The following is a 14,635-nucleotide window of genomic DNA, read 5'->3' as shown; positions in this document are numbered from 1 at the left end:
TCTCAAAAAAAAAAAAAAAAAAAATTTCATTATGAATTTTAACCACAAAACATTTTTTGAGTTTTGCTTCATCTACACAATTTTCCTACTTTTTGAAAAGATTCATGGTGGCACCCATAGCTATACACCCAGGCTGGCGTGTCCAAACCTGGTGCATCCAAACCTGGCCTGGGCCAGCTAAACAACAATGACAACTGCAACAAAAAAATAGCTGGGCATGTGGTGGGTGCCTGTAGTTCCAGCTACTTGGGAGGCTGAGGAAGAGAACTGCTTGAGCAAAGAGTTTGAGGTTGCTGTGAGCTGTGACGCCATAGCACTCTACTGAGTGCAACATAGTGAGATTCTGTCTCAAAAAAAAAAAATGAATGAAAACATTCAAAAAATATTTATTCATTCTGAACACCGAGTATGAATAAATGTAACTTACTAATTGTAAATGAATATATACTAAATGAATCATAACTAAAATCCTTTAGATATTTTCTGCATAAAAGAAATAAAGTATATTCTACTTCTAAAAACTTAAAACTTTTATGGAGCTCTCAAAAACAAAGAAATAATGTAATACTCTGGGTGATTTCACAAATTATCCATTCCATTACTGTTCTTTATTACCGAATGACAGAAATTGATTGTGTGGTACACAAGAGGTAATGATTTACACATTTAAAAGCAGTTGCTTTTAAACTAAATTACTAATTTTCTGCCTTGATGTCAAACTATTTCAACAAGCACACAGAGCTCTTAAAACATAACTAATTTTTTATTCCTTTTTTTTTTTTTAAGCAATGGGATCTCACTCTGTTGTCCAGGCTGGAGTACAGTGGGGCAATCACAGCTCACTGCACCCTAGAATTCCTGGGCTCAGCCAATCCTCCTGCAAAGCAGCTGGGACTGCAGGTGTGTGCCACCATACCCTGCCAATTTTTCTTATATTCTGTACAGACAGGGTCTTGCTATGTTGCCCAAGCTGGTCTTGAACTCCTGCTTCAATCAACCTTCCTGCTGTGGCCTCTCAAAGTATTGGGATCACAGGCATGAGCCATTGCACCTGGCCCTAATTTCTTTTTAAAATATGCTTTGCACTACTTTAGAAGATGAGGAAGAAAGGATGCTTTATTTTCATAGTATTTTAGAGACAGAAAGGAACCTCAGGAATCATTTAATCAAATACTGTTATGATGAAGAAGATAGTTATCCAAGGTAGTGTTGAATGGCTGGACAGCCTGATGCCCACTGACAGTCAGGTCCCTTGGTCTTCTAACATCAAACATACAATGGTTCTTCCCACCTCGGCTGTGTCAGGGAGCCTTGCAGCACTAATGCGGTGTGGGATATGCACTGCGAGCGGATGTTGCTCAGAAGCTGGCTGACTGCTGGCTGGCTGCACATCTGAAAAAGAAAGGCGGCAGTTACGAGGGCAAGAAACACGCACAATAATCCTGTGCTGCTGAAAACCGACAAGAGCCAGAGACACTGAGGGTCAGAAAATGCACTTTTCTCTTCTTTTTATTTTTTTTCAAACAGAGTTTCACTTGGTCACCCTGAGTAGACCATAGTGGTGTCATAGCTCACAGGAACCTTCAATTTTTGGGCTTGAGCAATCCTCCCGCCTCAGCCTCCCAGGTAGCTGGGACTATAGGTGCCCACAACAACGCCTGGCTAGGTTTTTTACTTTTATTAGAAATGAGGTCTTGCTCTTGCTTAGACTGGTCTCCAACTCATGGGCTCAAGCAATCCACCCACCTTGGCCTCCCAGAGTGCTGGGATCACAGGTATGAGCTGCTGTGCCCAGCCCTCTTTCTCTTTTTTTATTCATAATGAACAAGCTACAGTAACTGTGTCTTCCAAGCATAAGGCCTCTGGTGAAAGCAATGGTCAGAGAAGAACAAAGTGGAGGGCTGAGGGGATCCTGAGTAAGCTCGGAGCTATGCTTGCTCTCTGTGCTTTCAAGCCACAAAGAGGTCTTTCATAAATATGAAACTAACCAGAGAACAACTGCAGTTTAAAACTATGATAGAACCAGAAAATGGGAATAAAATAAGAAAGCAATGAAGTCGGTCAGCACAAAATAGGTGGAAAGGTATAGCTTACTGTGAGTTTAAACGTGGCCTTGCGACTTGACGCTTATGTGATTGCTCTGTGATTCTGGACAGTTACATGTAATCTCTCTGAGTTTCATTTGCTGATTCATACAATGGAGGAAGAATACCTATACGGTCCTGGGTTCCACTGCACTAACTGAGCTCCTGAGAGAACAAGTTAGTGTAGACTTGGCACAGACCTTGGTGGTCAACAGGGGTTCCATTATGGTGATCATGACAGACTGTCAAAGATTACCAGGGCCCTGTGCACCCAGCCACAACACAGTCGAGAGAGGACTCTGAAGCAAGGCCACCTGGGTTCACATTTTGGGCCTGTCACTTCTTCCCTCCACTAGTGAGTGCCATGAGGGCAGGGATCTCTGTTTTGTTCAGTGGTAAGAGTCCACGTTCCTAGCACAGTGCCTGGCACACAGCAGATACTTAGTAACTACTTTACTGATTAAATAAATGAATAAATGCTCCTGGGGCATTATTCATCACACAAATAACCGGGATTTAAAAAAAAAAAAATCAACTCTATTTCCCATTACCTTTGGTGCTTTTTTTTCCTCTATTCCAACTCGGTCAAAACACTCGATGAGGTAGTTCAGCATATCTGTCTCCTTGCAGGTTTCAATGGTAAAATGGTCACTGTAGGAATCCCAATTACTTGTTCCGCCAGAGGCTCCCAAACTTTGGAGAAGAGGGAAAAAAAAAAAAAAAGATGATTCTTCCCTCTTCTTACTTCTTTTTGACAGAGTTTGCAGTTCTGCAGCAGAAAGCCTGTTAGGATCCCTGAGCCCAGGACGAAGCACAAACACCCATGAAGCGGGGACTGGAGCTGCCTGATCCTTTCACCTGCTCCATGCCCAACAATGGTAGTTTGGGGTAAATATTTTATAGACTTAAGAAGGGGACCTATTCTTACCAGAGAGGGGAACTTATAAGACCAAGAGGACTAAGAACTGCTACCCAGTGCTCGGTATGTGAAGGGATAGCCCAGGTACTGAACCCAACTGACTGGCATTGCTTGGACAGAACTGAAGGCTACAGCCAGATTATGCCATCACCTTGTAAGGGACTAACAAAATATCCCTCATCCTTATGACTTCTAGCACAGATCTTGAAAGGCTTCATCGGCTAGATGAATAGATACAATATATACATCTGCTGGATGAAGCCTTTTAAGATCTATGCTGGAAGTCCTAAGGATGGGAGCTTAGAAAAACAGTTTAAAAGAGATAGGAATATATTTGCTATCAATATAAACATTTCCAAAACTATCAGTGAACTAGGCAAAGTGGTATAGTAAAAACAAAAACAAAACAAAAATCTTGCACTATCAATAATCAGACTTGGTTTCTAGTCCCAATCCTACTGCTTATTACCTGAACCTGGAACCTCGATCTCATTTGCAGTAACATGGAAATGCTTTGTAAAAAACAGGCAAGACACAGTGTGAAGCACTGTTTTTTTTTTTTTTTTTTTTTTTTTTTGAGACAGAGCCTCAAGCTGTCCCCCTGGGCAGAGTGCCGTGGCATTACAGCTCACAGCAACCTCCATCTCCTGGGCTCAAGCGAGTCTCCTGCCTCCGCCTCCCAAGTAGCTGGGACCACAGGCGCCCGCCACAACGCCCGGCTATTTTTTGGTTGCAGCCGTCATTGTTGTTTGGCGGGTCCGGGCTGGGGACTCGAACCCGCCACCTTAGGTGTACGTGGCTGGCGCCTTAGCCGGTTGAGCTATAGGCGCCGAGCCGTGAAGCACTGTTATTATCAGTAATGATTATTCTCTGAGACACAAATAAACATAATCACAGGCGTACGTTTGCAGAAGTTAAAGTTAGAATCAATAATCGACAATCACATACCAAATCTGGTATTTAAGTCCCAAACTGACTCGCTATACACAACAGATACAAAGAGATTAGCTATGGCATAGGGACAAGCAAGGAAGTGTGAAATGAAGAGAAATCGAGAAAACAAACTTAGCAAAGGAATTACACATAGCAGACGGGACAGGAGCTCAGCACCTGTAGCTCAGAGGCTAAGGGCACCAGCCACATACACTGAAGCTGGTGGGTTCAAATCCAGCCTGGGCCTGCCAAACAACGACAACTGCAATTTAAAAAATAGCTGGGCATTTTGGCCGGTGCTTATAGTCCCAGCTACTTGGGAAGCTGAGGTAAGAGAATCACTTGAGCCCAACAGTTTGAGGTTGCTGAGAGCTGTGATGTCAGTGAGATTCGGTCTCAAAAAAAAAAAAAAGACAACCAGACAGGGTGGGAATATAGGAATGTGAGAGACACACCCTGTTCAACCCCTGGCAGACAGTTAATACCTAGAGAGTAAAAAGACCAAGAGGAATTCGGACATCAACAACATGCTTTACAGACAGACAGGCACAACTAATCTTGGAATACAGTTATGAGCCAAATAATAACCTTTCGGTCAACAACCAACCAAATGCATGTACCATGGTGGTCCATCCCGTAAAATGGTAAGATTATAATACCACATTTTTATAGTACCTAGTCAATGTTTAGATATGTTTAAATACACAAACGCCCACCATTGTACCACAACCGCCTACACTACTCAGTACAATTATGTGCTGTACAGGTTTGCTCCTAGGCTTAGGAGCACTAGGCTAAACCACAGGGCCTAGGGGTGCAGCAGGCCGCACCATTTAGGTCTGTGGAAACACTCCACGGTATCAGAACCACAACGAAATCACCTAATGAAATATTTCTCAGAACGTATGGCCATAGTCATGTGACACATGACTGTACACATAACTGTTCTTAGAATGCTGATATTAACGTATTTCAAAAAAGGTGTTTAAGGTAAAAACAGTACCAGCTTGAATATAAGGCTTTCAGCCCAAAGCCTTGTGTAAGTCTGACTATTACGACCTTCAATCTAGGCCTGAGAGACTGGGGTAGGGTGGGTGCCAGGAGGCTGAGGGGTGGTCCCAGGAATGGAGGGACTACTCCCTACCGGCTGAGCCACCCCTAAGGCACCTCACCAGAGTCATGGCAAAGGCGGGCAGGTCAGCATGGGAACCCTAAAAAATAAAGACAATTAGTTCTTGTTTCTTGATAGAAACTAATTTTTGGTATACTTTATTATTAATTAATGGCAGGATCTGGTATCTGCTAATGGAACTGACAACAGAAAGATGAGAATTGTAATAAAGCATAGGAAACACATATATATGAACAGAAAAACCCATCAACAAGTAGAAGTGTGGTGAATCCCCAAAGTACAAAAGGGAAAAGGAGATATTTGTCTTTACTTGCAACCCTCTTGGTGCCAAGCTGTCTGCAATCCTCCCTCTGCCATCTGGGATTAGTGACTCAGTCATTATATTCACTGCACTTCCCCCAAAACAAGCTTTGCTGATACAGGCCTATACCCAGACACAACTGGGTGGAACTTTCCTCTGGACAATGAAAACAGATCTTCCTCGGGCAGCGCCTGTGACTCAGTGGGTAGGGTGTTGACCCCACATACTGAGGGTGGCAGGTTCAAACTCAGCCCCAGCCAAACTGCAACAAAAAATAGCTAGGCGTTGTAGCAGGCGCCTGTAGTCCCAGCTACTCGAAAGGTTGAGGCAAAAGAATCGCCTAAGCCCAGGAATTGGAGGTTGCTGAGAGCTGTGACGCCATGGCACTTTACTGAGGGCAATAAAGTCAGACTCTGTCTCTTAAAAAAAAAAAAGAAAGGAAAGAAAGAAAGAAAATAGATCTTCCTCATGTTTAAACTGGAAAAAAAAAAATCGAGTCTTACCATGTCACTCTTGGTAGAGTGCCGTAGCATCACAGCTCACAGCAACCTCAAACTCTTGGTCTTAAACAATTTGCTTGCCTCAGCCTCCCAAGTAGCTGGGAGTATAGACACCCGCCACAATGCCTGGTTATTTTTGTGTTGTTGTTGTAGTTGTCATTTTTATTTGGCAGGCCTGGGCTGGGTTCGAACCTGCCAGCTCCAATGTATGTGTTTGGTGCCCTAGCTGCTGAGCTACAGGCAACAAGCCTAAACTGAAAATATTTTAAACTAGACATTTTCTTGATCATAATTCCCATATTTCTCACACTTTTACATTTCTGGAATGAAAAGCATCTTATGTTTAATGTCAATAGCTCCTTGCCGCCAGGGTCTTTGTAGATGAGTGAATTAAGGTTTTAAGATGGGGAAATTATTGTGGATTATCTAGATAGACCCTAAATGCAATCGTTTGTATCCCTATAAGAAGGAGGGTGAGGATGGGTGTGCTGGTTGACACCTGTAATCTTAGCACTCTGGGAAGACAGAGTGGGAGATCAACTTGAGCTCAGGAGTTTGAGACCGGCCTGACCAAGAACAAGACCTTGTCTTTACCAAAAATTTGCTGGGTGTGATGGACAGAGCAAGACCCTGTCTGGCTCGGCGCCTATAGCTCAACTGGCTAAGGCGCCAGCCACGTACACCTAAGGTGGCGGGTTCGAATCCCCAGCCCGGACCTGCCAAACAACAATGATGGCTGCAACCAAAAAATAGCCGGGCGTTGTGGCAGGCGCCTGTGGTCCCAGCTACTTGGGAGGCTGAGGCAGGAGACTCGCTTGAGCCCAGGAGTTGGAGGTTGCTGTGAGCTGTAATGCCACAGCACTCTGCCCAGGGGGACAGCTGGAGACTCAGTCTCTTAAAAAAAAAAAAAAAAAAAAAAAAAAAAAGACCCTGTCTGCATGAAAAATCCTTGCCGGCTCTGAAGGGTCAGTTTGCTGTAGTACCAAAGGCCAGCATGCAAGCATCCGTGTGAACTCACCCAACTGCCAATGAAATTAGGTAACTGGCAACACACTCCTTTTAATTTTCACTGAACTTTGACTCCTTTGATGTCACTTGAAATATTTTCACCAATATTTCAGTAAGACAAAAAGTGACAGTGTATATAAATGACTGCTTATCTTGTACCAGGCAATGCAATGAAAGGCATTCAGAATATAATATATTATTTTAGAGAAATTTCAAGTTAAAAGAGGTTTATGGGCTGGGTTCCCAGCAATTTGGGTGGCCGAGGTGGGTGGATCACCTGAGCTCAGGAGTTTAAGACCAGCTTGAGGTAGAGTGAGACCCCATCTCTAAAAATAGCCTGGCGTTGTGGCGGGTGCCTGTAGTCTCAGCTGCTCAGGAGGCTGAGGCAAGAGAATCACTTGAGCTCAGGAGTTTGAGGTTGTTGTGAGCTATGATGCCATAGTACTCTACTGAGGGTGATAAAGTAAGACTGCCTCAAAAAAAAGAGGTTTGTATATTTTGGTGATCATTAACCTGCCCTGCACCAGACAGCTGACTTTTAAGAGAAAGGGTGGAACAATAAAAAAAAAACTTTAACCAAATAGGAAGTGCAGCATAAGCCTCTGTATTTGGCAGTATGTTTCAGAGTAAGACCAATCTTACAGGTGCCAAGGTCAGTCAGGAGCACAAGCAGAAAACGTGGCCAGTCTCTCCAATGCTCAGAGTAGGCGCCAACAGTCAAAAGTGATTTACTCGGATTTTTTAGATCCAGAGTAAAAGAGTCGGTTTCAAATTCTGAGAGTGATACTGAAGAAGAAAGCGCTATGTAGTTTATATGCTTATGTTTATGCTATCAACAAACACGTTTAAGTTTTTAATGTACTATTTCATGTTTTCCCTCAAAAATGTATTACAAAATGCCTGACGATTTTACAACTGTGACATCCTCAACGCTGGGAGATATGTCATCTTTCAGCCCTCAGAGTATCTGAAACGTTAAACCTTCCTCTGGAAGAATATGTGAACAATTTTCTGGTAACTATACCATCAATCCAATAATGGAATTACTTCACATACTAGAAAAAGTACTGTATCCTCTTGCAAACACAGTGAAAACATGCCGAGGGGTTTGTGCACGCATCAGATCTGTGCAGTATGAATACCATTTTAAATGCACCAAGAAAACTTGCTCTTAAAGGAACTCTATTGCAGCCTCTTCTGTAACAAGAATAATTACCCTATCATTTGCTGATATTTTAAATGCAGACTTTGGAATTTTGTTTTGCCTCAGTGCAAGGCAAAGTCAGAATTGTGTAGGTCTGAGCACTAAAAATTCACTCCTATGTTCCAGGCACCATCTGAGGTCCCAGGGAAGTGTAGAATCAAATGATGAGGCCTTGCTGACATGGTGGTTACATTGTTATGGGGTGGGGGACAATCAAAAACAAATATTTAAGTGGTAAGAATACAAAGAAAAGCAGAGAAGGGGTGATGGAGAGGGGTGGAGCATGTGTGTGTGTGTGTGTATTTCACATAATGTTTAATAACAGTGGGGTTAGGGACCACGCTCTGAGAGACCCGAGAGAAGTCAGGGAACAGGCCACACATCTATGGGGGTCCAAGGAGAAGAAAAAGTACAGAGGCCCAGGGCCAGAGGGAATGACCAGTTCAAAAGACAGACGCCTAGTGCTGAGAACCAGGCGAGGGGAGGAAGAGAAGGCTAGAAAGGAGTGTGCACAGGCACAGCTGGGGCGCAGAGGGAGAGGGAGGGTACGTGCGTGCCGTGTGTACGTGAGATACGGGTCTATGGGCCACCGTGAGAGGCTTTGGGTTTTACTCCATGTGAGAGGGGAAATCACTGGAGGGTTTAGGAATAGACACAGCAGGATTTTTCTTCTCCACCATCTCTGTTTCATCCTCAAGCAGTGATGATTGGAGAAATATGTGAGTGGGGTCAATGTCAACGTCTTTCATTATTCACTAATTTTCCCTTTCTCTACTTACCAGAAGGCTCATGACATCTAAGATTTGAACTTCTTCAATGTAACAGCTACACTAGGGGTCCTCAAACTTTTTAAACAGGGGGCCAGTTCACTGTCCCTCAGACCTCTGGAGGACCAGACTGTGGGCCCCGGGACGAGTTGGCTGCTAAGCAGGACAGACAGCGGCAGCAAAAATACCTGGCAGGCTACAGTTTAAGGACGCCTTCTCTATCTCAAAAAAGAAAAAAAAAGAAGGCTGGGTACAGTGGCTCATGCCTGTAATCCTAGCACTCTGGGAGGCCAAGGCAGGCAGATCGCCTGAGCTCACAGGTTCAAGACCAGCCTGAGCTACAGGGAGACCCATCTCTAAAAATAGCTGGGTGTTATGGAGGTCACCTATAGTCCCAGCTACTGAGGAGGCTGAGACAAGAGAATAACTTGAATCTAAGAGTTTAAGGTTGCTGTGAGCTATGACGCCACAGCACTACAACGTGAGACTGTCTCAAAAGAAAAAAAAAAAAGGAAAAGAAAAGACAAACACCAAATTTCTTTCCAGTTATCAACTTGCTAGGAAACAATCAGAAACATGTTTCTCTGGATCCTTCTACGCTATCCTCAGCACAGGATAATTCTAGCAGAATTCTCTCAGGTATGCCCCTCCTGCAGGGTGCAGTTCCTTGTAACTCCGTGGTCGCGGCATCAGGAGGGTTGAGAATCACTGTTCTAACTCATCCAGTGCTCCTCACAGAAGGGTTCTCAAATTAATCCTTACCATCAGCACTGTAACAATTCACATATGAATGTATATCTCAACTACTTTCAAGAAGATTTATAATATATCAACTCCATTGGGCAAACTGGGGAGGGGGGCAGACAGATAGAACGCTTAGGACATTAACCTTACTGGGCAAAAGTAGGTGTTAAAATTGCTTACTTCAAAGTAAATACAATTTTGAGAAGATCAATTAGAAAGGGGGAAGGAAAAAACCATTACATTTCTTTACTGACTACTCAAATTAATAAGGTTTTGTGTTACCCTCTCCTGGCTCTGACCCTACATGCATTCTTTTTTTTTTTGAGACAGAGCCTCAAGCTATCCCCCTGGGTAGAGTGCCGTGGCATTACAGCTCACAGCAACCTCCAACTCCTGGGCTCAAGCGAGTCTCCTGCCTCCGCCTCCCAAGTAGCTGGGACTACAGGCGCCCGCCACAACACCCGGCTATTTTTTGGTTGCAGCCGTCATTGTTGTTTGGCGGGTCCGGGCTGGGGATTTGAACCCGCCACCTTAGGTGTACGTGGCTGGCGCCTTAGCCGGTTGAGCTATAGGCGCCGAGCCCCTACATGCATTCTTATGTTCTTCTATTTGTTCAACCAGGTATGCTATGCACTTTTACTAATTTTTTTTGTTCATTTTTTTTTCCAGTTTTGGCCAGGGCCAGGTTTGAACCCGCCAACTCCGGTATATTGGGCCAATACCCTACTCCTTGAGCCACAGGCGCCATCCATACTGATTTTTTTTGTATTATTTTTGGTATCAATTAAGAATCTAGAAGCTGCCAAAATCTGGACAACCAGATTTCATTGTAACAATCAACAAGAGACTTACCAACTAACTGGGGTGGAATTTTGTAATTAAGGAGGAAAATGCTGGCACTGCCTTGTCCTGGAATAAAGTCAAGCCTAGCCTCTTGGCAGTAAAATAACTAGTATGGAACAACACAAGCCCTATTTGGGCAGAAATGGAAAGCAGGTGGCAGCAGGGTAGGGGGTAAAGAACGTGAACTCTAGACGCAGGCTGCCTGAGTCCCTGACTTTCACCCCACCGTACCCCTTTCCTCACAGCAGGCCTCAGTGTGGAGGAAGGAGATGATGTGTGCGCGGTGCCCAAAGCACCAGGCACCCAGTGCTCCATGAGTGTGCAGCGATTATTAAACACGAGGTAAGTCTGATTTGCCCCCTTAGGTAGAGAATCAAGATCTGAGGCAAGGTAAGGCTGGGATGTTAGAAGTCTAGAAAAGGGGGGTGTTAGTAAAAGCAGCACACATTCCTGAAGAAAGCTGGAATTAAGCAGGCCAGGAAGAGAGCATTTCTCCTGCAGATAATTTACAGTGAAACAGATAACACAGCACGCTCACCACGAGGAAGCGGATTCCTAGGCAGGGGGCCTGCTGTGGTGCTACACGCGTGCATCAGATTTGGTCTACATGAGAGACACTTCCACCTTCGGGAATTTACTTGAGAAATGGTGAATGCTCAACCTAATACAAATATCAGCCTTCCTGAACCAGCACTCAACCTTGCATCAACATTCTTCTCTTTGATTCTTCTGAACACTGTCAAATTTAATGAAGTGTGCTTAATTCCTACTGTAGTCTCTGTTTATAGCCTGGAGTTATGCTTCAACAGGGCTGGGAAAAAATACCAACTTGGTCCAGAGGAAACTTCAATTTAACAGAAAAACTGTAATGCTGTTACTTGGAGGATTATAAAGAAGGTGCTGCTATTTATGTTTATTTTTAATTATGGGTACATAAAAATTGTATGCATGTCCCTAGAAAGAGGGCGCTATTATTATTCTGTTTAAAGTCACCTAAAAAACACAATTAGTGCTTGTCATTGGTTTTCAGGGGTAAACATTCAACAACATCCGGGTCTGGCCTTCTGACCCCGCACAAACCCCACCCCAAGTCCCAGCTCCTCTCTGATCCCTAAATAGCAACAATCAGTGCAGCTGTACTTAAGGAAACAAGTCTAGCAGAGCAAATGCTACTTACACTCTATAGCGCATGAGAACATTCTCACAACAGATAAATGAAGGAATCCTCATTTTATATCTAAAGGTGGGTGAACTTATTGATGACTGATTTTTAATGTTTTCATGGTTTTCTGGAGACAAGAGACTCACTTTGTCACCCTCTGTAGAGTGCTGTAGTGTCACAGCTCACAGCAACCTCCAATTCTTGGTCTCAAGTGATCCTCTTGTCTCAGCCTCCCAAGTAGCTGGGACTACAGGCGCCCACCACAACGCCGGGCTATTTTTACAGATGGGGTCTTGCACTTGCTCAGGCTGGTCTGGAACCGATGAGCTGAGGCAATCCACCCACCTCGGCTTCCCAGAGTGCTGGGATTACAGGCGTGAGCCACCACACCCAGCCTTGTTTTCAACAAATGATTATATGTAAGTTTTTCTCCAAACTTACCAGGTAGCAACTATGAAATTTTTGCTATGTGCCACTTTATCCCATGATAAGGTCAGAACACTTCAGGGTACTCTTTAGCATAGCTCTTAACGACCTTATCCCATTTGGATTCAAAGCAAGCCCCTGATTAGAGCTTACAAGAGTTAGTTCCTAAGCACCTAGGCACATGCAGCATAATACTCCATTTCTCTGATACCTGGACCCAAACTGGACACAAGAAAAATCATCACCACCACCACCACCTTCATCATCACCATCATCACCATCATCTTCTTCATCTTCTTCATCACTACTGTCCCCAGAAAGTGCGAGGAAGAGGAAGGAGAAAGGATTGTCGTACATACTACGACAACAAAAGCAAAAAAAGGTCATCAGGGGACAAGGTAAAACAAGATGGGGAGAAGCTTTGGCATTTGCTGTTCTTTTAAATACGTCTATGCTAATGGTCTTGGCCACTGACATGCAAGAATCTATAAAATACACAGGTACATTTGAGAGAAAGGGCCACTGGATTAGTAGAACTCTGATATTGTTTCTAAGAGGCCAAAATCATGCATAATCAAAACTCAAAGCTTCAAAGCATGAACTGACCAGGCTCACTCTCTGGAAGGAACGGACACCAGCACCCGATCCGCTCCCATGAAGCCCTGGTCTGACTGCACTTCAACTACCACTGACACCGGGACAAAAAGTCAAAAAGGGTTCCTGTGAGCCCCCACTCTCAAATATAACACTGACCACAGTCTCTGAAATTCACTGGTAATGAGGACTGATATGAGAGTGAGGCTGCAAAAAGCCAAGTTCCTTCGTTCTTGTTTTCTTTTTTTTTTCCCTAAAGGAAGGAGGAAGGGTGAGGAGGAAGGGAAGAACGTTCTGATTACAGCCTGGCAGAAACGTGGACTTGGGGGGCGCAGTTACCAAACTAGTTAGCCACACAGGTTAATCACCCAAAACAACAAAAATTTAACTGAAGTGAGTGCCACACAGCAGTTCTTCCGAACCGTGTTAATATCCTTTCCCTGCACTGCAAACACACACGAAGCCCCCTGCTGAATAAATACCTAGGCGCGATCCTCAGGGAGGAAGGACGTCCGCTCCCGGCACTGGGAGAGGCGGGAGGCAGAGGCAGACCCATGCTGGTGGGCCTCTGTCTGGAACTGGCAGGCACTGCTTGGGGGCTACTGGCAGGCGCCGGGAGACTTGGGGAGCTGGACAGAATGGAGATGCCTGGGGACCGTGGGGTGGGAGAAAGTGAGGACCCCCACGGGTGTGTGAGGGTGTAGGGCCGATACCGCGGGGATGAGGGCTGGCTTCCTGCAGCAGTTCCAGAAGCCGCACTCTGGGGACTGAGGGAAGATGAAGGCACAGCCATCTGGCTGGCTGCTCGGGTAGGTGAGGCCAAAGACGGGCTCATCAGGGGGACAGAGCTCCAGAAACTGGTAGTGGGAGCAGGACTAGTTTCATAGAGGCTGAATTAGTTGAGAAAAGGAGGAAAGAAGAGAAAGACAAACTTGAGATAACTAGTTAAAATGGAAAATATCAAGCTTTTAAAAGACGGTATCACCATATTTCACATTTCTAAGAGTTCAAGCATACAGATCCATCAGGTAAGTATCTAAATAACTATCATCTCATTGCTGGACTGCTCAGAGGCTGCACTTTTAATAGCTAAAGCCCCCTTTGCAGAGAATAATGTAAGCGCACACAATAATTTGTTTCTAAACTTTAATCTACCAATAGTCCAACCATGGAAAGCCAAAACACCCCTCCCACCCCCAATCTTGAAAAGACAATACCACCTTTAACCTAAATCCATCTCCCCAATATGACACATGCCACAATGTGAACAAAGAGATCGTCACTGTGAATGGACTTCATAGCTACTGAACTACCAGTGAGATGGGCAAAGACCCACACTGACCTAGACAGAGAGCTGGCACCAAAGGACCCCACACTGCAGTACATGGGGCTTGTTCCTGGGTTGGAGCCAGTATTGAGCAGGAGATTTCTGTCTGGTGACCGAGCTGTTGCTGCAATTGGCTGTGACGTGGCTGTCAGACTGGCAAATGGGTTTTCATCTCTAGTCTGGGTGGACATCATTAGCACTTCCATTAATATCTGGCCAATCAAGTCCTTAAAATCAGAGAACACTGTTGGAAAAGCAGAATAAAGGATGGGTTACACACAGTTCTTCATGGACACAGACCCTGAATAAGCCAAGCTGGTCCGGAGCTGTCAGCATGGTGTCCTGGATTGGACTCCAGTGAATAAACGGACATAAGTGGAAAACCTGGAGAAACCCAAATTGAGTCTGGTGTTTAGTTAACAGTAACTTCTCAGTTTGACAAATGTACTGTGGTTATGTAAGATGTTAACATTAGAGGGAACTCGGTGAAATGCACACAGGAACTCCCTGAACTAACTTTAAACCTTTCCTACAAATCTAAAAATATTTCAAAATAAAAAATTTACTTTTGGCTCGGCGCCTATAGCTCAACAGGCTAAGGCGCCAGCCACGTACACCTAAGGTGGCGGGTTCGAATCCCCAGCCTGGACCCGCCAAACAACAATGACGGCTGCAACCAAAAAATAGCCGG

The 14,635-nt window shown here is 44.5% G+C and overlaps 1 protein-coding gene across 1 annotated transcript in view; it reads right to left on the bottom strand.

The window, feature by feature from the left end:
- UBE4B (ubiquitination factor E4B) overlaps nucleotides 1-14,635 on the bottom strand; it is a 133,494-nt gene that overhangs the window by 48,665 nt on the left and 70,194 nt on the right. Inside the window, exons 7-9 of the mRNA XM_023515143.1 lie at nucleotides 13,960-14,188; nucleotides 2,636-2,777; nucleotides 1,277-1,392 (exon numbers count right to left, since the gene is read on the bottom strand). Of these exons, the coding sequence (XP_023370911.1) occupies nucleotides 1,277-1,392; nucleotides 2,636-2,777; nucleotides 13,960-14,188 (487 nt within the window). The remainder of the gene's footprint in view (nucleotides 1-1,276; nucleotides 1,393-2,635; nucleotides 2,778-13,959; nucleotides 14,189-14,635) is intronic.

The sequence above is a fragment of the Otolemur garnettii genome, unplaced genomic scaffold (genome assembly GCF_000181295.1).
Source record: "Otolemur garnettii isolate 467f Iridium unplaced genomic scaffold, OtoGar3 scaffold00067, whole genome shotgun sequence".
Lineage (NCBI taxonomy): Eukaryota > Metazoa > Chordata > Mammalia > Primates > Galagidae > Otolemur > Otolemur garnettii.
This window is presented reverse-complemented; position numbering and strand designations above follow the sequence as displayed.